At 38.9% G+C, this 24,607-nt stretch overlaps 1 protein-coding gene across 9 annotated transcripts in view; it reads right to left on the reverse strand.

The window, feature by feature from the left end:
* Nucleotides 1–6,124: 6,124 nt before the first annotated feature.
* The window catches only part of ZNF280C (zinc finger protein 280C), a 60,614-nt gene continuing 42,131 nt past the window's right edge, over nucleotides 6,125–24,607 (reverse strand). For all 9 annotated transcript variants that reach the window (XM_085008796.1, XM_021079648.2, XM_085008795.1 and 6 more), the window contains 7 exons: nucleotides 22,339–22,470; nucleotides 17,124–17,434; nucleotides 16,522–16,662; nucleotides 13,168–13,230; nucleotides 8,703–8,821; nucleotides 7,886–7,922; nucleotides 6,125–7,758 (listed from right to left, as the gene is read on the reverse strand). In XM_085008796.1, the coding sequence (XP_084864922.1) occupies nucleotides 7,749–7,758; nucleotides 7,886–7,922; nucleotides 8,703–8,821; nucleotides 13,168–13,230; nucleotides 16,522–16,662; nucleotides 17,124–17,434; nucleotides 22,339–22,470 (813 nt within the window). In that variant the 3' untranslated portion in view covers nucleotides 6,125–7,748. The remainder of the gene's footprint in view (nucleotides 7,759–7,885; nucleotides 7,923–8,702; nucleotides 8,822–13,167; nucleotides 13,231–16,521; nucleotides 16,663–17,123; nucleotides 17,435–22,338; nucleotides 22,471–24,607) is intronic.

A 24,607-nucleotide genomic window follows, 5' to 3' on the forward strand; every position in this document is an offset into this window, starting at 1 on the left:
CCTGTGATCCCTGGTGAGAACTACAAGTCTGGCAGCAGGGAGTGTGGGAGGAGATACTGAGACCCACCTCACCTGTCCAGGGAGACAGATTTTGAAGCTGGGTAGATAAGTAACCCTGGGAACCTTATGAGAGGCTCCTGGGGGGCACAGGGAGAGTCCCCTAAGCCATGATACTGTTGAAATAAGACAGAAATGGACTTCATGACCTGAGCAGACTCTGTAGTTGGTATTTAATCTCTTCTCCAGCAATAAAGCAACTATTATGATTGGTTGCGTTTAAAGTACTGGAGGAAGCGTCAGGTAAAAACACAGATAAGAAACCTGGCATGGAATGCCTGTTGTGGCTCAGCCGGTTAAGGACCAGATGTTGTCTCTATAAGGATGTGGGTTCGATCCCTGGCCTCGCTCAGTGGGTTAAGGATCCAGTGTTGCTGTGAGCTGTGGTGTAGGTCAGATGCGGCTCAGCTCTGGTGTTGCTGTGGCTGTGGCATAGGCCGGCAGGTACAGCTCCGATTGGACCCCTAGCCTGGCAATCTCCATATGCTACAGGTGTGGCCCTAAAAAGACAACCAAAAAAAAAAAAAAAAAAGAAACAAAGAAGGAAATTAAAAAAAGAAGCCTGGCTTATTTGACCCCTTACCCAGCAATCCCAGGTGGAAACCCTGATGCTCCAGATAAAGGGGAAGCACCCAGGTATTGTGGTCCTGCCTATCCTCCCAGGGAGATCCTTAGATGGGAAGGATGATATCAGATCTAGCCTAATTCTCAGCCTCTTTACCTCCAACTCAAATAGTGACAATTATTAATGGCAGCTAACCTTTATTCCTTACTCTGCTAAGTGCTCAGTTATGCGCTTAACAGGGACTATTATGCTTATCTTCACAGTGACCTCTGAGGCGCAGAATGATCAAAGCAGCTTGCCCAGAGTCACATTGATGCCCAGGGTCAGAGCAGGGGTTAACCCAGGGCTGTCTAACCACAGAGCCAGCATCACAATGTTCACTTCTCTTGTAGCTCTATGTCTTTCAAGCCTGAAAGGAAGATGGGCTCCTGGGTCTGAGACCAAGGGCTCCGCTCCTGCTGCATTCGGGACTAAACAGTAGATTAGTTGGAAGTTGATCCTAGATGCCAGGGCTTGATCTGTGAAATCACTCTTAGCTCAGGGTAGGCCCAGAACCTGGGGGTAGGGACTGAGTAGGTACCTGGGGATCAAACTGTCCTCCTAGGAGGAGAGGGCAGGGCAGGGGGATAGAAAGTCTAGGAACGGGCTGGCTCTAACAGTTGGAACTTAAAAAAAGAGATGCTTTAGAACTTCTTGCACCATTTGAGAGATGGGAAGAAATGACCTTTAATAACCTTTCCTGGTCTCCATTCTTATGAACAGCAACAAGAATAGTGTGATTGGGACTATCTTTTTTTGGTGACCGTATGCATTTTTTTTTTTTTTTTTTTTTTTTGCTTTTGTCCTTTAGGGCTGCACCGGCGGCATATGGAAGTTCCCAGGCCAGGGGTCCAATCAGAGCTATAGCCACAGGCCCATGCCTGAGCCACAGCAATGCTAGATCCGAGCCACGTCTGCGACCTACACCACAGCTCATGGCAACACCAGATCCTTAACCCACTGAGCAAGGCCAGGGATGGAACCCGCAACCTCATGGTTCCTAGTCGGATTCGTTTCTGCTGCACCACAACGGGAACTCTCTGACATAAGCCAGCTATGAAGATAACAACATTTTAGGCTTTGGATAAGGGTTGCTTCCTTGTCTGCAGATCGGAAATCGGTTTTGAAATTGTGCAGATCTTCCATAAGAAAACGTTCAGATTTGTCCAAAGGGAAGATGGTGCTTCCATAATATAAACGAGTCAGTACTTCCTGATACCACTTTATCTTCAGAATGACAAGTGACCTCAGTTTTCCCCTTTGTAAAAATGGGGTTGAAAACCATCTTTACAGGATTTTTTTGAAGATTTAAACAAGGTCACATATGTGAAATACTGTTTATGGATAAACGTTTGTATATTATACTTTATTCAGTTCTCCTAATATAAGGGGCATTAGGAAGAAACAAGAATGGAAGACTCTTCAGATCATTCAGTTTTAAAATTAAAGCAACATTGAATATATTCTTCTTTTTAATTATTTAGTACTGAGGTCATCTGACCACAAAGCCACTTGAAAGTCACTAAGAAAACTAAATCAGGAGTTCCCGTCATGGTGCAATGGAAACGAATCCGACTAGGAACCATGAGGTTGAGGGTTCGATCACTGGCCTTGCTCAGTGGGTTAAGAATCTGGTGTTGACATAAGCTGTGGTGTAGGTCGCAGACATGGCTCAGATCTGGTGCTGCTGTGGCTGTGGTGTAGGCCGGCAGCTGTAGCTCCGATTGGACCCCTGGCCTGGGAAACTCCATATGTCTTGGATGCGGCCCTAAAAAGCAAACAAAACAAAACAAAAAAACAAACAAAAAGAAAAAAACCTAAATCAACCTTAAAAAAATCACTTCAATCTGTGGACTGTAGGACATTTGAGTCAATGGATAGACAACTGGTTAAATAGCCTAGTTTTCTAGGCTTGAGATATTGACTGGTTTATCCACGGATTCTTATGCTCCGAGGCTCTGGAGATTTCCTAGATAGAAAACACCCCATGCTATTCTCAATATTTAGCAGGAAAAAGAAACTTGTACAACTTCAAACATTCCTTCTATGTTATAATTAATCTATTCCGGTAGATATACTGGAGAAAATGGAGGAAGGAAAGAAGGAGATAAGGGCAAACAGATTGAATGAAAATATCCCTAACTTCTGAGAAAAGCAGGTACTTTTAATCTTTCAAAGTCCTACTAAAGGAAAGGCTACTTTACTGCTGGAATTTATGATTACACTTTTTCGTAAAGTTACTAGTATTAGATAAATAGCTGAGATTTCCGGAAACGAATTCTGGGTAATCATCATTAAAACATTTCCTGTAAAGATAGGATTCTTTCAGCACAGAAGGAATGTTTTCCTCCAAAGCAGATTGGATTCTGCACTCATTTTTAATAAGGCACGGTCTTTTCATCGTCTTGACAGGAAAAGTGAGAACTACCCTCATTTCCGACATTGGAGAATTATGCCCCATGTAATTGAAGTATGGTGATAAGATGTCATCTGCCTCGCAGTTTAGAGGAAGGTACTGCAAGACCTGGGAACTCTAAGGCAAAGTTACAGATGACCCCAGTGCTGATAGACTGCCTCTAAAGCTGTCAATGAGAAGATTGCAGTGATGTGTAGTTCCCAGGGTCTCCTTCCAGCAGTAGGAATAGTAGAAATAGCAATGAGAGCATTCGCAGCAGGAGCAGCAGCAGGAAGGCACTAACATGAGTGGCACTAGGGTAAGCAGCATCTTTTCCCCTTTTCTGTTCTTTTTGGGCCGCATCTGCAGCATATGGAAGTTCCCGGGCCTGGAGTTCAATTGGATCAACAGTAGCTGTCGCTTGTGGCAACTCCAGATTTTTAACTCATTGATCGAGGCCAGGGATGGGACCCATATCCTCACAGAGACAACGTCAGGTCCTTAACCTGCTGAGCCAAAAATGGAACTCCCAAGCAATTTACTTGTCTTTTGTCCTTTTAGGGCTGCACCAGTGGCATATGGAGGTTCCCAGGCTAGGGCTTGAATCGCAGCTGTTGCTGCCAGCCTACATACACCAGAGCTACAGCAATGCAGGATCCGAGCCACATCTGTGACCTACACCACAGCTCATGGCAATGCCGGATCCTTAACCCACTGAGTGAGGCCAGGGATCAAACCTGCATCCTGATTTTTTGAGGAATTGCCAAACTGTTTTCCACAGTGGTTGAACCATTTTGCATTACCATCAGCAACGTATGAGGATTCCAGTTTCTCTTTTAGGGCTTTTGCCTTTGCTGTTGTCTCTCTGAAATGCTCTTCTGATAGATGCCCGAATGGCTCACTTCCTCACCTCCAGATATTTTGCTCAACTGTCATCCTCTCATGGAGGCTTATTCAGATCAGCAAATTTAAAATTGCAACCTCCCAACCACCAAACTATACTCACTATCCTCCTTTCCTACTTAATTCTTCTCCAAAGTATTGATCATCACCTATGTTACTATGTAGCTTTCTTACTTTCTATTGTCTGTCTTCCACCACTGAAAAGTAAACTCTACAAGGGCAGAGATTTCAGTCTGTTTCACCAGCACCTCAAATAGTGTCCAGCACATAGTAAGTGCTCAATAAATATTTGCTAAACAAGTAAGTGAGGCCCAAAGAGGTGTTTTGACAAAGCTTGGCAAAATAGAGCAAGAAACTAAGTCTTTGTGGTTCAGAGGTTATTTTTCTAACAATGGTGATAGATTGAAACTGAGCCAATCACACCTTTTATTCAGCTGTAACCAAAAAGCAGTCATGTGTGAGATGGCTATTTCTGAATCAGGTGAAAAAATTATTTAGAACAGCCTGAAAGTAAAGGGGTCAGACTGTCAGGCTAAAACTCACTGGCACCAATAAAAACTCAACTAACTGCCTACAATAAGCAAACTTAGTACTAAGATGTTTTTATTTAAATCAAGTAAAAAAATGATGCTATAGGACATAGAACTTTAAGAGCATCATACTTTAAGAAAATGAACCTAATATAACTGTAAGAAATAGAACCCTATGGAAAAACAAAAATGTGCACCTCTGTCAAAAATACTGATTTAGTAAGCATGTGGTCTATCATATTTGTGAACTATGACAGAGGCAGAGAAAATATCTGCATATAAAAAAAGAACCCATGTTGAAACCACAAAGAAGTTATTCTGGGCAAAAGTTTAAAACTTGGTGTAATTAATGCTGATGAATCGTTTACTTGAGAATTGTTGCAAATGATAAATTTTATGTTATATTTTTTACTACAATTTTGAAAAGTAAAACAAATGGGTAGAAAGATGGTGAATGAAAAACATCTTAGAGACAGATAATGTTAATAAAGACTAGAATATTGCAGAAGTCCACTAGCAAGAAACGAGCAACTTTTGGAAATTTTGGAAAATCACTTACAGCAGAAATCAGTCTGGAAAATTAAAACTAATAAACTCAACTCTTTTATTGAGTTACAAGGAGTAGACTACATAACAAGTGGTCATTGAAACTGGCTTTCAATGTTTCTGCTATAGGCTGAAAGTTTGTGTCTCCCTCCCCCCACCTAAATTCATACTTCTGAAACCCAGTCCCCAATGTGATGGGGTGGGGCCTTATTAGGTGATTAGGTCAGGAGGGTGGAGTCCTCATGAATGAGATTAATGCCATTGTAAAGCAGATCCCAGATAACTCTCTTGCCCTTTTCACCATGTGAGGACACACAAGAAGATGACTGTCTATGAGCCAGGAAGCTGGTCTTCAATAAATACCAAATCTGCCAGTACCTTGATGATGGACTTCCCACCTCCAGAACAATAAGAAATCAATTTCTATTGTCTATAAGCCACTCAGTCTGTGGATGAGTTATAAGCCACTCAGCCCAAATAGGACTAATTTCAAAGTACAATTCAAGAAGTTCTAATGTTAAGAGGGAAAAAAAAAAGTACTCATGGTTGAGTCAAACAACTTCTGAGCCTACCCACCTTCATGGTTATTAAGATTACAAAGGGAGCCTTTAAAGTTTTAAAAATTAGTAAAGTATAAATAATGAGCTTTCAACTGTGCTGAAAGGAAAACTGCAAGATAGATTCAATAGACAGAGCTCTCAGTCTATAGGCCAAGTAATCAGGCTTCTATGTAAGAAGCAAAGCAATGCTCCTAGTTGTACGACAAAATCTACAGCCTACCTTTTTTTTTTTTTTTGTCGTTTTAGGGCTGTACCCATGGCATATGGAGGTTCCCAGGCTAGGGGTCCAGTCGGAGCTACAGCTGCCGGCCTACACCACAGCCACAGGCAACACCAGATCCGAGCCACGTCTGTGACTTATACCACAGCTCACGGCAATGCCAGATCCTTAACCCACTTAGCGAGGCCAGGGATCAAACCAGCATCCTCATGGATACTCGGATTCGTTTCTGCTGAGCCATGACAGGAACTTCCCCAAATCTATGGCTTTTATTCAAAATTATTTATGAGAAAATAATCCCTGAGGCACTTTCACAATACAAATTTTATTAAAAAAATAAGTAATAACATCAAAACTGTTCAGCAAATCTATATTCAATGTAACCAAAATAAACAAACACAAAATTAAAAAAAATATACATCTATATATATATGGGCAAGAAACAAGTGCATTTTTTGGTCCCAATATTTTCTGAATATATTATCTTTATCCAAAGGAATTACATTAATGGCTAAGAAGATATAATGTAGATGTACAGAAATGTAACTTTAAAACTTGTTGTAAGGTCTGTAGGAAGTGTTTTTTGCCAATTCTTTATGTGTTTGAACACACAATCACTAAGATAATGTTAATGACAGTCCCAAGATGGACAGAGGATATAATAATGTCTAGTGATCAGAACAATTACCAAATTAAGAAGCTACCCATAAGTAGCTACATGAAATCTGTAGAGAATTCTAAGGAATTTTTTGGAGTTATTAATGAAACAAAACAAACACAAAACAGGTCTTAAAGGAAAGAAATAAAAGAGGACATAACAAAACGGACATTAATAAATTTGGTGAAGACAACATAAAACCAAGATAACAAAATTAAATTAGACTTAAAAAAATTAAAAAATTGAATATTAGTATTGCTGAAAACTCCTAGGGTTTAATACTGGAAAAAACTTTAAATGACAGTAAAAATAACTAATTTTGGAACTGTAATTTAGAAATTTGTTTTCCAAGAACATGAAAGTAACCTTGGTTCCCTACATAACCACTTTTTATACTCCTTGGACTGCATGCATGCTAGAGGAAGATTAAAGGGCAGCAGCCAAAATGATTAAACTTCAACTTGGATGTTGAAGCATTGATTTGATGGGCTTTTCTTGGTCAGAATGGACCCATAAGCTTACGATCAAGAACCAAAGCCCCCAGTGGGAAGTTGTGCTCAATTTGGTGGGCCTTGAGGTCATCTCTGGCCAAATTTGCATCAGTCTTATGGGAGGCCAGTCATGAAGGAAGGGACTCTCCCCAAGATCTGATTTCTTAAGGCCACAACCTAGAGGAGGTCTCACAGTCAAATAATTCACATTCCTTGGAAAGAGAGAACAGGCATCAGTTGTGTCCATCGAAGGGGGACACTGACCAGGAGTACCCTGGACATTTTTTGAAATTTCTGTGTTGCTTCTGCATCTGAAAAATATGAAAAATAGAACAATGACAGACAAAGAATGAGGAAGAAGACAGCTATCTGACCTAAAAATGTAAGACTTATAAGAAATTAACTAAGAAACCAGACAAAACAGACAAAAAAAGATGAAGAGTCACATCGTTTGGAATGCAATATTCTGAAGGCAAGTATAGCAGAGAAAAACACAATTATTTTAAGCAAAGCAAGAAAAGACCACAGCAATAAAAGTTATTTTTGAAGAGAGCCAACTGGAGAAAAAAGCATATGTTAAGATATGTTAACCTGACACAAAGATAAGGTGGAATAAGAATCTAGTGCCATCTGAAAGCTGAAAAGAGCTGAATAATGAGAGCTAGTGTCATGAACTTGGCTGTTTAACCGCTTTGTGTAAGAAAACACTTCAGAACTTTGAACTTAGGAAATCCCAACTTGTCTTGCACCAGGTTGCACGAGCTCCATAGAGCAGGAATCTATTTCAACAAGCGCTTTAAAAACAAAAACAAAAACAAAATACTTTAATATTTTTTCATTTCTATAAATGATACATTTAAAAAATGCAACAGTGCTAAAATCCATCAAAGAAAAATGCACTGAATGAAAATTAAAACTTACTCAGAAGTGGATTCAGAAGCTGAGGTACTTTCGGGAACTGAAATCAGAAGAGTTTTACATTTAGAATAGAATATATGAGGAGTGAAGGGAGTTCCCATTATGGCTCAACGGGTTATGAACCCAACTAATATCCATGAGGATGCGGGTTTGATCCCTGGTCTTGCTCAGTGGGTTAAGGATCCGGTGTTGCTGTGAGCTGTGGTGTCGGTCACAGACGCAGCTCAGATCCCGCTTTGCTATGGCTGTGGTGTAGGCCGGCAGGTGTAGCTTTGATTCAGCCTCTAGCCTGGGACCTTCCATATGGTGCAGGTGCGGCCCTTAAAAAAAAAAAAAAGAGTATATGAAGAATGAAAAGGGGAGGGAGAGAGGAAGGGGATAAATCCAGAGTTTGGAATTAGAATATACAAGTTACTAAAAAAAAAAAAAGAGTAAGTGGCAGAAAAATGCAGCAGGACACACACTGGCTAAGTTCATTAAACAAGTTATCTTATTTAAAAAAAGATACAAATTACTATATACAAAATAGATATAAGACAAGGTCCTACTGTATAGCACAGGGAACTAAATTCAATATCTTATAATAAACTATAATGGAAAAGAATCTGAAAGAGAATATATGTATAAAGAATCACTTTGCTGTACGCCAGAAACTAACACAATATTGTAAATCAACTATACTGCAATAAAATTTTTTTTTTTACAAAAGAATACATGAGAAATGAGACTGTCAATTTAATACAGAAGAGCCCATATTGTGGGCTGATCAAAAAATACTAGAATATCAGAAACCCAAAATATCACAATTATAGTTACATACCATTTTCTATTATAACTTGGCAAGTATGAGTTTTACGTTGACTTAAGTGTTTAGCCATACGATCTAAACCAGAAGAATCAGTTAGGAAATCACATTTAAGGCACACTAGAGTGATGCCCCTATGAAAAAAGACAGAAAGAAAAGGTTTTTATCTTTCATAACAATACATATACAAGTTGAATCATTGTTTTTCCATGTAATAACTTGTTTTTTATGTGTTACGGTCATCATTTCCCAATTTTGCTATATAAGCCAAATATATATGAAATGGTATAACCATGTCTCTAGAAAATGGCATAGCCATGTCTAAATTATGCTAACATTTAGTGCTCGATAAACTCTTTCCTTTCATGCCGATTTCTAAAAGACCTGAGTGAAGAGAACTAAAGCCCAGTGGTGGCTCCACTAATGATTTGCATAATGTATGCAGGACACAATCTTTCTGTGTCTTTGCTCATCTGCAAAACAAGGCTACAATATTCATTCATTCAATGCACATCTGCTGTGAACCTTTTTACATACTCTCTATTACTAGGTGTTATGGATACAAGAGAGAACAAAAATGAGTACACTCAGTGAAGCCTACAATCTAATATTGTACTTAAGTGATAAAATCAGAGAAGAAATGAGACAGTTTTAAAAATAGATCATGTAAAAAATAATAAATAAGACAATGTAATTATTATCAGTGTAAACAAAAGATAATAAAGTATAAATGTACTTTTGCAGTTTATTTCATTTATTTATTTTTGGTCACATCTGCAGCAAGCAGACGTCCCCAGGCCAGATATCTGACCCAAGTGACAGCAGTGACAATGCCAAATCCTTAACTGCTGGGCACCAGGGAACTCTTTGTAGTTCATTTTAAATATAAATAATTTTTTTTCTGGTTTTTTTGTCTTTTCTTGGGCCGCTCTCGCAGCATATGGAGGTTCCTAGGCTAGGGGTCTAATTGGAGCTGTAGTCGCCTGCCTACGCCAGAGCCACAGCAACGCGGGATCTGAGCCGAATCTGCAACCTACACCACAGCTCACGGCAACGCCGGATCCTCAACCCACTGAGCAAGGCCAGGGATCGAACCCGCAACCTCATGGTTCCTAGTCAGATTTGTTAACCACTGCGCCACGAAGGGAACTCCTAAATATAAATAATTTAAATTTAATTATTTCACTTACATAGGAATAAAAACCTTAACTGACTTCTCCTCTGCAGCTCTACTCCTAACAGCCTGTTGTGTATTTATAGCCAGCTGTCACACTGGCATGTCAAAAATAGTCTTCATAACTAAAGTCATGTGGATGAAAAAGCACTCCTCCTGACTGGTCTCCCTTATGCCATGTCCCTAACGCAAAGGCTCAAAATTTTCTTCTTTTCTCCCCTAAAACAGTTAATATTTCAACATTTTTATAGTATTAAATATTTTTTTGTCTTTTTAGGGCCGCACTTGCGGCATATAAAGGTTCCCTGGATAGGGGTCAAATCGGAGCTGAAGCTGCTGGCCTACACCACAGCCACAGCAACGCCCAGATCCGAGCCGGGTCTGCGACCTACACCAGAGCTCACCTCAATGGTAGATCCTTACCTCACTGAGTGGGGCCAGGGATTGAACCCACATCCTCATGGATATTAGCTGGGTTCGTTACTGCTGAAGGACAATGGGAACTCCTTTTCCTTTCTGACTTTTATTTATTTATTTAATTTTTATTTATTTATTTATTTATTTATTTATTTATTTATTTATTTATTTGTCTTTTTGCTATTTCTTGGGCCGCTCCCGCGGCATATGGCGGTTCCCAGGCTAGGGGTTGAATTGGAGCAGTAGCCACCGGCCTACTCCAGGGCCACAGCAACGCGGGATCCGAGCCGCGTCTGCAACCTACACCACAGCTCACGGCAACGCCGGATCGTTAACCCACTGAGCAAGGGCAGGGATAGAATCCGCAACCTCATGGTTCCTAGTCGGATTCGTTAACCACTGTGCCACGACGGGAACTCCCCTTTCTGACTTTTAATTCGTGCTATTTCTCTCAACTGAAATGGCCCTGTGGCTCTTTTTATCAGTAGAAACATTTCTTTTTTTGAAATCACTAACTCTCACTGCACCTATTACAAACCTCTTTGTATAAATTCTTGTAGTTATTTATGTTCACACTTTAGCATAAATTGTACATTCCTTGAAGGTTGGTGCCAAGCCTTCCTCGTCACTGTCATCTTTACAGGACCTGCTACATTGTGTTATACTTGATGGATGTACAGTAAATAAAGAATGAACACTGCATTTTAACAAAATATTAATTACAAAATTTATTATTCTATAAAATTATAAATACGCTAACGCATACACAGAAAATAACCAATTTTCTATGAGAAAAAAAATCTCAGATGTTTAGAGTCATATAGTTATTTTATTTTGTATTTTTATTTTTGTCTTTTTTTGTCTTTTTAGGGCCACACCGTGGCATATGGAGGTTCCCAGGCTAGGGGTCGAATCGGAGCTGTAGCTGCCAGCCTACACCACAGCCTCAGCAATGCCAGATCCGAGCCGCATCTGCGACCTACACCACAGCTCACGGCAACACCAGATCCTTAACCCACTGAGTGAGGCCAGGGATCGAACTGCAACCTCGTGGTTCCTAGTCGGATTGGTTTCTGCTGTGCCACGATGGGAACTCCAAAAGTGATACAATTATTTTAAGAACCAAACACAGAACTGAATTTGACAACACTGACATAAAAAGTAGTCTCATCTTTAGAACTAATAAACTCTTTTCATTCTTATAAAAATTTTCAGTAAAGGTAACACCTAATATAGTTTTATTAGAATCTTCTAATTCCTTGAATTTAGTAATATTTTAAAAATAACACTAATATATTTTTAAAATGGAATCTACTTTCCTCTGCCTATGAGCTATTGGTCTGTCATCCACATATTCCACATGCTATTTTCAACATTAATTTACTCAACAAATGTTTGCGGAATGCCTTCTGTGTGTCAGGCACTATTCAATGCCCAGCAAATGTCTGGCATAGACAAATATCTGAACCATACACATTCTAGTAAGATAACATAGACAATAAACAAGAGGATGAAATATACAATATATTGGACAGTAAAAAGCTGCTATGAAGTACAAACAAAGCAAGAAAGGAAGATAAAAAATGCTAGGTGTGGGGTTCAGTGCAAAGGATACTATTTTAAGGAGTTCCCGTTGTGGCGCAGTGGTTAACAAATCTGACTAGGAACCATAAGGTTGCAGGTTCGATCCCTGGCCTTGCTCAGTGGGTTGAGGATCCGGCGTTGCCATGAGCTGTGGTGTAGGTTGCAGATTTGGCTCGGATCTGGCGTTGCTGTGGCTCTGGCATAGGCGAGCGGCTGTAGCTCTGATTAGATCCCTAGCCTGGGAACCTCCATACGGCACAGGAGTGACCCAAGAAAAGGCAAAAAGACAAAAAAAAAAAAAAAAAAAAAAGGATACTATTTTAAATGGAGCAGTCAAGGAAAGCCTCACTCACTGGAGTAGAGGCCTAAAGGAGGTGAGAGAGCTAGCTAGTCATGAGGATATCTGGGGAAGAGTGAATGAGGCAGAAGGGATAATAAACACAAAAATCCCAAGACAGAGCATCACCTCTTCTACTTTTCACTGACCCAAGCATGAAAACAAGTATTGGCTAAATTTAAGTCTATGTCTTGGTTTGGTGCTACAAAGATCTTGACACTGGTATTTCAAATAGCAATGACAGCAGGAACAAAATAATTAAACAAAAGAAGATGGAGTCAGAAGGAATCAGAAGAGTGTGAGGAAGGAATTCCTGTCGTGGCTCAGTGGTTAATGAATCCGACTAGGAACCATGAGGTTGTGGGTTCGATCTCTGGCCTTGCTCAGTGGGTTGGGGATCTGGTGTTGCTGTGGCTGTGGCGTAGGCCAGCGGTTACAGCTCCGACTGGACCCCTGGCCTGGGAACCTCCATATGCCGCAGGAGTGGCCCTAGAAAAGGCAAAAAGACGACAAAAAAAAAAAAAAAAAAAAGCGTGAGGAAAAAAAAGTTGCTTAGTGGATTCTATGCTAAGTGTGTGTGGTATAACCAAAATTCATTAGCAATGCCTTTGGAACGGTAAAGTTACCCATTTTTTTTAAAAAAAATTAAAAACCTAAGAATTGCGAGGGCACCAAAGTAGTGTTAGTCACTTTACTAGGTATCTTAAAAGTCTTTTAAATACTCAAATATTGCTAAAGAGCCTTATTTTTAAATTTTATAATGCAAATCCATGTGTTTCATCTCAATGCCTGACATCACTGAAACAAAGTTTAATCAGAGAATATAAGCAATCCTCTCTCTGACCTAAGGATATAATGAATAGATTGTCCAGCAGCAATCATTTCACTTTACAAACTAGGCTCTCTCCAGTATCAGGTTAAAAAGTTATCATTTTTAAATAGAGTGAAAAAAAGATCAATTTAGTTACCTGAGAGTTCCAGAATGCTTCTTAAAAATATAAAACCGTTTAGCTGGCTGGTTGCTATGAGAGCTGGAGAGACAAAAGAAAAGTGAGATTTTATTACACAATAAGCAATTAATTAATTTTATGACCATATTTCAAGCCTATGCTTAGTTTCTTAGTTTTGAATAAAAGACCATGTTTTAAATTAGAAAATTCTATTAGCATCTTTGTTTAATTCAAGATTTTAATCTTACATTTCTGTTTTTCTTTTCCTTTTTTTTTTTTTTTGCTTTTTAGGGCTGCACCCATTGCATATGGAGGTTTCCAGGCTAGGGGTCGAACTGGAGCTACAGCTGCCAGCTTACACCACACCCACAGCAACATGGAATCCTTAACCCACTGAATGAGGCCAGGGATCAAACCTGCGTTCTCATGGATGCTAGTCAGATTCGTTAACTGCTGAGCCATGATGGGAACTCCTACCTGTGTATTTTCTAAGAACACTTTTTTTTTTTTTTTTTGGTCTTTTTGCTATTTCTTGGGCTGCTCCCGCGGCATGTGGAGATTGCCAGGATAGGGGTCCAATCGGAGCTGTAGCCACCGGCCTACACCAGAGCCACAGCAACGCGGGATCCGAGCCGTGCGTGCAACTTACACCACAGCTCACGGCAACGCCGGATCGTTAACCCACTGAGCAAGCGCAGGGACCAAACCCGCAACCTCATGGTTCCTAGTAGGATTCGTTAACCACTGCGCCACGACGGGAACTCCATAAGAACATATTTTCTTGAGAATAATCTTAAATGATCATACCCCACCACTATAAAAAGAAATAAAAAAACCTTTAGAGTTAAAAATGCAAAGAGCATCACAACATCGCTGATTATAAGAGAAATGCAAATCAAAACTATCATGAGATATCACCTCACACCAGTCAGAATGGCCATCATTCATAAGTCCACAAATAACAAGTGCTGGAGGGGCTGTGGAGAAAAGGGAACCCTCCTGCACTGCTGGTGGGAATGTAAACTGGTACAGCCACTATGGAGAACGGTTTGGAGATACCTTAGAAATCTATACACAGAACTTCCATATGACCCCGCAATCCCACTCTTGGGCATCTATCCGGACAAAACTCTACTTAAAAGAGACACATGCACCCTCATGTTCATTGCAGCACTATTCACAATAGCCAAGACATGGAAACAACCCAAATGTCCATCGACAGATGATTGGATTCGGAAGAGGTGGTATATATACACAATGGAATACTACTCAGCCATAAAAAAGGATGACATCATGCCATTTGCAGCAACATGGATGGAACTAGAGAATCTCATCCTGAGTGAAATGAGCCAGAAAGACAAAGACAAATATCATATAATATCACTTATAACTGGAATCTAATAGCCAGCACAAATGAACATCTCCTCAGAAAAGAAAATCATGGACTTGAAGAGACTTGTGGCTGCCTGATGGGAGAGGGAGGGAGTGGGAGGGATCGGGAGCTTGGGCTTATCAGACACAACTTAGAATAGATTTACAAGGAGATCCTGCTGAATAGCATTGAGAACTTTGTCTAGATACTCATGTTGCAACAGAAGAAAGGGTGGGGGAAAAATGTAATTGTAATGAATACATGTAAGGATAACCTGACGCCCTTGCTGTACTGTGGGAAAATAAAAAAATTATAAAAAAAATGCAAAGAGCATCAAATTAAATTTTTTTAAACTATTTAAGAGTTGAGAACAATTTAAAGGTATGTGCTAATAATGTATTTGGCTATTATGTAAACTATTATGAATAACAATTACTTATTACTTTCTAATCTTAATATATTTAGCAGGGGGGAGAATCTGAATAATCCTTGAAGTAAGTGCTTCTTGGGCCAAATGACATTACTTGCCATCAGGAAAATGAAAAATTTAAAAATATCTTTTGCAATTATTGGGAGAGCTTTTAAAGAAAGCGAATTAAAGGAAGCAGAGCTCATGAGTTAAAACAATGCTTCCTATACACACAGACAGAAAATCACTAACCTAATCTTGTAATATGTGCTAATAGCTTTTATACCCCCTTTTAAACTGGTAAAGAAGGCTTTTCTGTATTAGAAAACCAGGTAGAATTAGCCAGGATTAGTGTAGCACAGTACTACGCTGTGTGGTCCATAGTGAGGAGGGATGGACTGTGGGTTTGGGACTTGCATATGCACACTGGGGTATATAGAATGACTGGCCAACAGGGACCTGCTGTATAGCACAGAGAACTCTATCCATTTTATTCTGTGATAAACTATGTGGGAAAAGAATCTGAAAGAGAGTGGATGTGTGTACATGTTTACCTGAATCAGTTTGTCGTATAGCAGAAATTATCACAACCTTGTAAATCAACTATAACTCAATAAAACTTTTAAAAATGAAAAAAACATACGATCCACAGACCAGCAGCATCTTCATCACTTGGGAGCTTATTAGAAATACAAAGTCTCGGGAGTTCCCACTGTGGCTCAGTGTAACAAACCCAACTAGTATTCACGAAGATGCAGGTTTGATCCATGGCCTCCCTCAGTGGGTTAAGGATCCAGCATTGGAGTTCCTGTCGTGGTGCAGCAGAAATGAGTCCGACTAGGAACCATGAGGTTGTGGGTTCAATCCCTAGCCTCGCTCAGTGGATTAAGGATCCAGCGTTGTCATGAGCTGTGGTGTAGGTTGCAGATGCGGCTCAGATCAAGCATTGCTGTGGCTGTGGTGTAGGCGAGCAGCTGTAGCTCTGATTAGACCTCTAGCCTGGGGACCTCCACATGCCGTGGGTATGGCCCTAGAAAGGACAAAAGACAAAAAAAAATTGTTAAAAACCCCTGAAAATATTTGCAGATGGAAGGAATGTGGTAGAGAGAAAGATGAAATAAAGGTGCATGAGATTGTGGAGGAAATGGAGGAGATGAGGGGCGGGGTTAACTTTGACAAAGCAGACATGTCTTTTTCTGAGGTTAATGTCTAGATAAAGGGAAAAAAACCTTGAGGTAGAAAAAAGTAAATCTTGGGGGAAAAAATGAAAAAGATGACCTCTGAGTAATTAGTAGGCAGGGTTAACAACTGAGAGACTAGTATAAAATCTTGAAGGTACTGAAAAGGATTTAAACAGATGTTGTAGATCAAAAACGAGGAGGCTTTTTTTTTTTTTTTTAAAGGAGGCATTTTTAAAAAGATAGGACCATATTAAAGATCATGAATTCAGAGCTGATTGAATCAAGCAAAGTTTGGTGGTCTAGAATTGAGCACAGAGAAAGAACAAAAAGGATAAAAGCATCAAGGATAGTAAGGTTAAATATGACTGAAGATATGGCAGTTTTGACTGGCAATGCACATGTTTACTCACCTCACCATATGATTTATAAAGGCTTTGTTACAGTTAGTGTTGTATTTGCAAAAATTACAGTGGATATATATTGAAAAGTGGCTTGCAAAATCTTTTATTTTGGAACGACACTCAATGCACTTGTGAACTCCCCGGTGACACCTTTTGGAGACAGAAAAAAAAAATGACAAAAATATACTATAAAACAACAACAAAATAAGGCAAAGCCTTATTACTATTTTACTAACAGAAGCCAAGGCGTTTAAATCTTTAAATAGAGACATGTAATTTGAAAATTTGCTTTGAAACATCAAGCTAGAATAAATGTAAAAAGTCTAACAGTAGTTAATAGTGTTTCCTTGGAATAAAAAAGGTCACACTAACCAATTCAACTATCACAAAATATAAGATTAGTGTAAAAGATGACAATTATACGTAGGAATTCAAATTCTGTCCAGCAGTTGCAAAAAGTACCTTTTTATTATCTTCTTGGTCTTTATGCCAGATAAGTGATTATCATGTAAATGTGCAAGGGAACTCTAGTGATATGGTAAGCTATATTAAAATAACCTTTAATATTTAATATTAAATTAATATTGTATATCAGGAATAAAAGATATTACCTTAAGTTCTTCAAAGCTATGCTGATTTTATTCTTCCTGTTGCGTTGTTTCTTTTGCTTGTAAGAGGTTTTTGCTTTGTATTTACATGCACTTCTACCTTGCTTACTTGCATTAGGTCTACTTGCAGTGGATGTAGTTGCACGAGGCTTTCCTGTCTTAGCTTTACTTGCATGAGATTTTGTAGGACTTTTAGCAGTTGTACTTTTAGACTTTGGAGGTAAGACTTGAAGAGAAGAAGTGCTTGGAGTACACTTGGAAGTTGTAGCTGATGGTCTTGAATGAAGAGGTCCAATTGACGCTCGAATAGTAACCTATAAAAATGAAGGAAATACATATATACATTTGAAAATTAATCCTCATGTTAATATTAACAACATCACACATTATGTAAGCCATAATTGGTTTTTAACAAGGGTGCCAAAACAACTCAAAACAACTCAGTGGGTCTTAGCAACAAAACAACTCAGTGGGTCTTAGCAACAAATTGTGCTGGGACAAGTGGATATCCAAATGCAGAAGGAATTTGGACCCCTACCTCATACTAAATACAAAAATTAACTTAAAATGTATTGAAGACCAAATTATAAGAGCTCCAACTATAAAACTCTTGGAAGTAAACATAGGACCAAATCTTCATGACCTTGGGTTAGCCAACAATTTTTAAAATATGACACTAAAAGCACAAGCAACCAAATAAAGACTAGATAAATGGATTTCATAAAAATTAAAACTTTTGTACTTCAAAGGACACTATTAAGAAAGTGAAAAGTGAGTTCCCGTTGTGGCCCAGTGGTAATGAACCCAACTAGTATCCATGAGGATGTGGGTTCCATCTCTGGCCTCATGCAGTAGGTTGAGGATCTGGCATTGCTGCGAGCTGCGGTGTAAGTGGCAGATGTGGCTCAGATCCCACGTTGCTATGGCTGTGGGGTAGGCCGGCAGCTGTAGCTCCAATTCGACACCTAGCCTGGGAACTTCCATATGCTGTGGGTGTGGCCCTAAAAAAAAAAAAATCAAAAGAAAGTGAAAAGACAAAATATCTGCAAATCATATCTCTAAATACTAAATACAGAATTATAAAGAACAAAATATCTGCAAATCGTATCTCTAAATACAGAATTATAAAGAACTCTTACAACTCAGTAAAAAGACAACCCAATTAACAAACAGGCAGGAGTTCCCATCATGGCGCAGTGGAAACGAATCCGATTAGGAACCATGAGGTTGCAGGTTCGATCCTTGGCCTCGCTCAGTGGGTTGAGGATCTGGCGTTGCTGTGGTTCTGGCGTAGGCCGGCAGCAACAGCTCTGATTAGATCCCTAGCCTGGGAATCTCCATATGGGGCGGGTGTGGATACTGCATTGCCATGAGCTGTGGTGTAGGTTGAAGATGTGGCTCAGATCTGGCGTTGCTGCGGCTATGGCGTAGGTCAGTAGCTGTAGCTCCGATTGGACCCCTAGCCTGGGAACCTCCACATGCTGTGGGTATGGCCCTAAAAAGAAAAAAAAAAAAAACAAACAAACCCAAAACAGGCAAAAGATCTGAATAAGCATTTCCTCAAAGATATACAAATGGCCAATAAACACATAAAAAGATGCTCAACATCATTAGTTATTAAGGGAATACAAATCAAAACTCTAATAATATTAAGTTCCCTGGTGGCTCAGTGAGTTAAAAACCCAGTGTTGTCACTGCTATGGCTTGGGTCACTGCTGTGATGTGGGTTCAATAAAAAAAACTTAAAACCAAAAGGAGTTTATCACTTCAAACCAACTAGAAAGGCAGAATAAGACAGATACTGACATGTGTTGACAGAATGTAGAGAATATTAAATATATTCCCACCCTAATATACTTCTGGTGGGAATGTACAATAGTACAGTAGCTTTGGAAAATGGTTTGGCAGTTTTTCAAAATGTTAAAACATAAGAGTTACCATATAACCCGAGGTGTTCCACTCCTAGCAAAAGAAATGTCCACACCAAAACTTGTACATGAATTTTCATGAGAGCATTATGCATAATAGTCAAAAAGTAGAAACAACTCAAGTGCTCATCAACCCATGACTGGATAAGTAGAATATGATATATTCATACAATGGCATAATATTCAGCCATAAAAAAGAATAGAGTACTGATACATAAATACTGATACAGCCTTAAAAAGGAATGAAGTACTGATACAAGCTATTACATGGATGAATCTTAGAAATGTTTTGCTAAGTGAAAGAGACCAGTCACAAAAGGCCACATATTGTGTGATTCCATTTATGTGAAAGATTCAGAACAGGAAAATCCATAGGGATAGAAAGTAGATAAAAGATTAAAGTTTGCCTGTTGCTGGTGGAGGCAAAATTGAGAGTGACTCTTAATGGATATGGGGTCTCTTTAGGGGGTGATAAAATGTTCTAAAATGATTGTAGTGTTGTTTTCACAATTCTGTGAATATGCTAAAAAACCACTAAATTTTATACTTAAATGGGTGAATTGTATAGTATATGGATTATATCTCAATAAAGCTGATGCCCAAAAAAACAGTGGGATACAAAAAGTTAAATATAGGGAGTTTCCATTGTGGCACAGCAGGGAAGAATCCTACTAGCATCCATGAGGATGTGGGCTGATCCTTGGTCTCGATCAGTGGGTCAGGGATCTGGTGTTGTCGTGGGCTGTGGTATAGGTCGCAGACATGGCTTGGATCCTGTGCTGCTGTGGCTGTGGTGTAGGCCGGCAGCTACAGCTCCAATTCGACCTCTAGCCTGGGAACTTCCATATGCCTGGGTGTGGGTCTAAAAATAAGAAAAAAAAAGTTAAATATAATTAGGTAAGTCTCCCATTATTCTAAATGGTCATACCAATTAAATGAAATTTACCTCAATATTTATTTACTGTTGTAATACTAGTTTTGTATTGGCTGCATTTATCTGATAACACAGATATTAATGGATAATTAGGAGTTAGTACAAATTATATGAATATCAAAAAGCACATTCCATGGCTATTTTATGCTCTGATATAACTAAACAACTTTTGAAAATGTAAAAGTCAATATTTAAATCTCAAAACCTGAAATAACTCTGGAAAGGCCTACTTTACTCTTTGGTAACTATAAAACAGATCTCCAGAATCACTACATTGTACACCTGAAACATATATATTGTACATAAACTATACCTCAACTAACCCCCCCGCAAAAAAAAAACCCCAGATCTCCAGTAAATGTGACCTGCTCTTTCTAGGGGCTCACTGGGCAGGATTTATGGTTCCAAAGGTTACTGTGGAGGTTACATCAATTCATCACACAGTATGGAGAGTTCAATAATATTCAGAATTTTCTTAAAGGGAGCTAATAGATTAAATTTCAATAATACCTCTTCCTAGCCATGTGACCTTGAGGAAGTAATTTATAATCTCTAAGCCTCCTTATCTGTAATACAGGAATAATACCTGCTTTGTCTACCTCATTGGTTTGCTACAGGGATTAAATAATAGGATGTATGAAAAAGCACAGTGAGGAGTCCCTGTTGTGGCTCAGTGGGTTATGAATCCAACTAGTATCCATGAAGATTCAGGTTCCCTCCCTGACCTTGCTCAGTGGGTTAAGAATCCGGCATTGCGGAGTTCCCGTCGTGGCGCAGTGGTTAACGAATCCGACTAGGAACCATGAGGTTGCGGGTTCAGTCCCTGCCCTTGCTCAGCGGGTTAACGATCCGGCATTGCCGTGAGCTGTGGTGTAGGTTGCAGACACGGCTCGGATTCCGCGTTGCTGTGGCTCTGGCGTAGGCCAGTGGCTGCAGCTCCGATTCAACCCCAGCCTGGGAACCTCCATGTGCCGTGAGAGCGGCCCAAAGAAATAGCAAAAAGATAAAAAAAAAAAAAAAAAAGAATCCGGCATTGCTGTGAGCTGTGGTGTAGGTCGCAGATGTGGCACGGATCCCAAGCTGCTGTCTGTGGCTGTGGTGTAGGCTGGCAGCTGCAGCTCTGATTGGACCCTTAGCCTGGGAATTTCCATATGTTGAGGGTGCGGTCCTAAAAAGACAAAAAAAAAAAAAAAAAAAGGAAAAAAAGAAAAAGCACAGTGAAAGCTTAATTTTCAGTGCTAACAAGACATTTAGTATCATTTATTAATAACATAATTATAAAATATACTAATTATTATTATATTAATAAGGGATGATATGAGAGAGAATCACAATGCTTACATTACTATTTGCATGTCTTGTTCCAGAAATGGAATGAATGGATTACAGGGAAGGATACTGGATAGCTTCTTTCTCTAGAGCTTCAGGACATCGCTTTACATTATTTTAATTAACTCAACTAGCAGAATACTCACATTCAAAACCAAATATAAAGGGAATTATTTCACTTTGGATTATACATCCCTCCATTGGAGTAAATAGTCAAAGGCTGACTTCACATAAATAAGTCAGAGAAAATAAATGTACATAAGGCAAATAGGGAAAATGAAATTTGTAGTCAGACGTGTTTGCTCACTTAACACAGCAATGCTAATCAGGAGAACTTGCTTCTCTGAGTAGACTCAGTAAAACCAACTTGAACAAACTAAGGCATTCGAGGCATTATGAAAGATGTTGGGGACACAAAGATAAATTAAATATGATTCCTGACTTTATAGTCTAGCAGCTGAAGCAGACACATATACTGCCAACTGGAAAAGCTCAAAAATAGAATAAAAGAATACTGAAACAATGTTGACTCAGTCCCCAGTTAATCTAGTTGCACTCACTACGAAGGAATATGCTCCAATATAGCACATTTAAATCAACTCAAAAAACCATGGATAGAAAATTTTCTTTCCAAGCATAAGAATGATAAAAACTAAAATCTTTTTTTTTCTTTTTAGGGCCACACCCTTGGTATATCTAAGTTCCCAGGCTACGGGGTCAAATCAGAGCTGCAGCTGCTGGCCTACACCACCCATAGCAATGCAGGATCCAAGCCGAGTCTGACCTACACCACAGCTCACAGCAACACTGGATCCCGGAACAAATGAGCAAGGTCAGGGATTGAACCCGCATCCTCATGGATACTACTCAGATTCGTTTCCACTGCGCCACAACAGGAACTCCTAAAATCAAAATTTTAATGACAACCAGAAGTCAATTTTTAATATTATATTGAAAAGATAAAACCAGGCAGAGGTCTAATTTCTATTATCATACAGTATTAAAATAAAACATATTTAAAACTCACTTTTGTACCAGGAGGCAATCCTTCTAGCTCTTTAGGCTTTATAAATGTCCGATGCTGGGTCTTGTGATCCATTTTCTCCTTGCAGGTTAAAAATTGTAGTCTGCACTTTGTACAACGATGAACTCCTTTTTTCTGTTTACAAAAATATTATAATAAATAATATTAAAAACAATAATTTCTACCACCACTAATTCCAGGACCTGAAACTGCTCTTAATTTTAATAGCTAAAGAATTTTTTTTTAATGGCTACCTACATCCGTGGAATATGGAAGTTCCCAGGTCAGGGATCAAATCCGAGCTGCAGCTGCAGCAATGCTGGATCCTTAACCCACTGCACTGGGCCAGGGAATGAACCTGCGCTGCCACAGAGACAAAGCTGGATCATTAACCCACTGTGTCACAGTGGGAACTCCTAGCTAAAGAATTTTAAAACCAGAATTTTGCCACATCCTATCATAAAAAATACCAAAATATTTTATTTTTTATTTATTTTTTATAAGTACTTCTTATATTAGTATTTGGGTTTCAAAAATATTTGTTATCCTGCAAGCAATCAATACGAGAATTACACCAATTTGATTCCAATGGGACAAGTCCTAAACCACTTGTAGTGTGAAAGTTTATTTAATTATAAATTTGAGGTATAAACTATTCAAGCACATAATACTGTAAAAATGAGCTATACTATATTTTTATCCTTGGAAAAATCAAATTCTTTTTTTTCTTTTTCTTTTTCTTTTTTTTTTTTTTTTTTTTTTTTTTTTTTTGCTTTTTAGGGCCACACTTGCAGCATATGGAAGTTCCCAGGCTAGGAGTCAAATTGGAGCTGTAGCTGCTGGCCTACAACACAGCAACAGCAACTGAGGATATGAGCCACGACTGCAACCGACACTACAGCACACAACAATGCTGGATCCTTAAACCACTGAGCGAGGCCAGGGATCGAATCTGCATCCTCATGGATACTAGTCAGATTTGTTTCCGCTGAGCCATGATGGGAACTCCCAAATTCTTTTAAAATTTTTGTTATTTCCATTTGTTTCACAGGTTGGTAAAATAAACTGAACTTTCTAAAACCAAACAAATTTAACCAGACACTCCCAAGAAAAAATTATGTTACAGAAATGGTTGTATATAGCAGTGCTTTGTTTGACAGACTTTTTAAAAAGTTTCCTTTATTTAATTAATTAATTTATTGACTGTGGCATGCAGTGGCATGATGTGGGATCTCAGTTCCCACATGGGAATTGAACCCAGGGCACAGCAATGTAAGCACTGAGTTTTAACCACTATACCACCTGGGGAACTCCCCATTCAAGAGAATGTTAAACAGTGATGATAATGTTCTATAGCCACACCGTCCAATATGCCACATGTGGTTACTGAGCACTTGAAATGTGGCAAGTGCAACAGAGAAATTGATTTTTAAGTATTATTTAATTTTAATTTAAATAGACACATGTGGCTAGCAACTATGCTATTGGACAGCATGATTATAGAAGCATAAATCAGAACAACTGATCCCAATTCACTATTTAAGAGCCCCTTGACTATGTTCCTTCTCAAACCTGGTCCTATTAATATTTTACCAATAGGAAACAGGACTCAAGAGAGATCTAAGTCACTTGCTCATAGCTAGTGTTCTACTACATATTAGTAGTTGCAATCTTTATGTATATGCTCTCATCAATTAAAAGATGTTATTTCATATTTATATGTAGATTTGGGACAACATACAAATACAAAAGAATGCTTCTTCCAAAGCTGTACCTCCACAGGTTCATAATTTTCTCCATTTAAAAAACAAATGATCAAATGAGGAAACATACAAAAGCACCTGGACATTACTGGTGCGCAGTAGGCATTTGATAAGTAAAAATTCTTTACAACGTTCAAAGCAATATATAAATATAATGTATTTGTATAACTACTTTCATCTTAAGATTTTTTTAGAAGTATGGTGCTTTGGATCAAATCATAGGTATAGGCAACACAAACAGATCAAGATTCACCTGCATGTACTCAAGAGAGGGAAAAGGGGGAAAAAAACCTCAATTAAGAAGCAGATAGCAAGATAATGTGACAGAAAGCTCCCCAATATAGTTTCTAGAAATCTTTTTCTCTACCTCTACCTAAATCTCATCCAGATTCATGATTTTATTTTTTTCATTAATTACTTAACTTTTATTTACTTATTTTGGCTGTGCTTGCAGCATGCAAAAGTTCCTGGGCCAGGGATCAAACCCATGCCACAGCAGTGACGATGCT

Source organism: Sus scrofa, chromosome X (genome assembly GCF_054392235.1).
Source record: "Sus scrofa isolate SSC_HxYL_T2T_F1_AM1 chromosome X, Sscrofa_HxYL_maternal_Yorkshire_Landrace_v2.0, whole genome shotgun sequence".
Lineage (NCBI taxonomy): Eukaryota > Metazoa > Chordata > Mammalia > Artiodactyla > Suidae > Sus > Sus scrofa.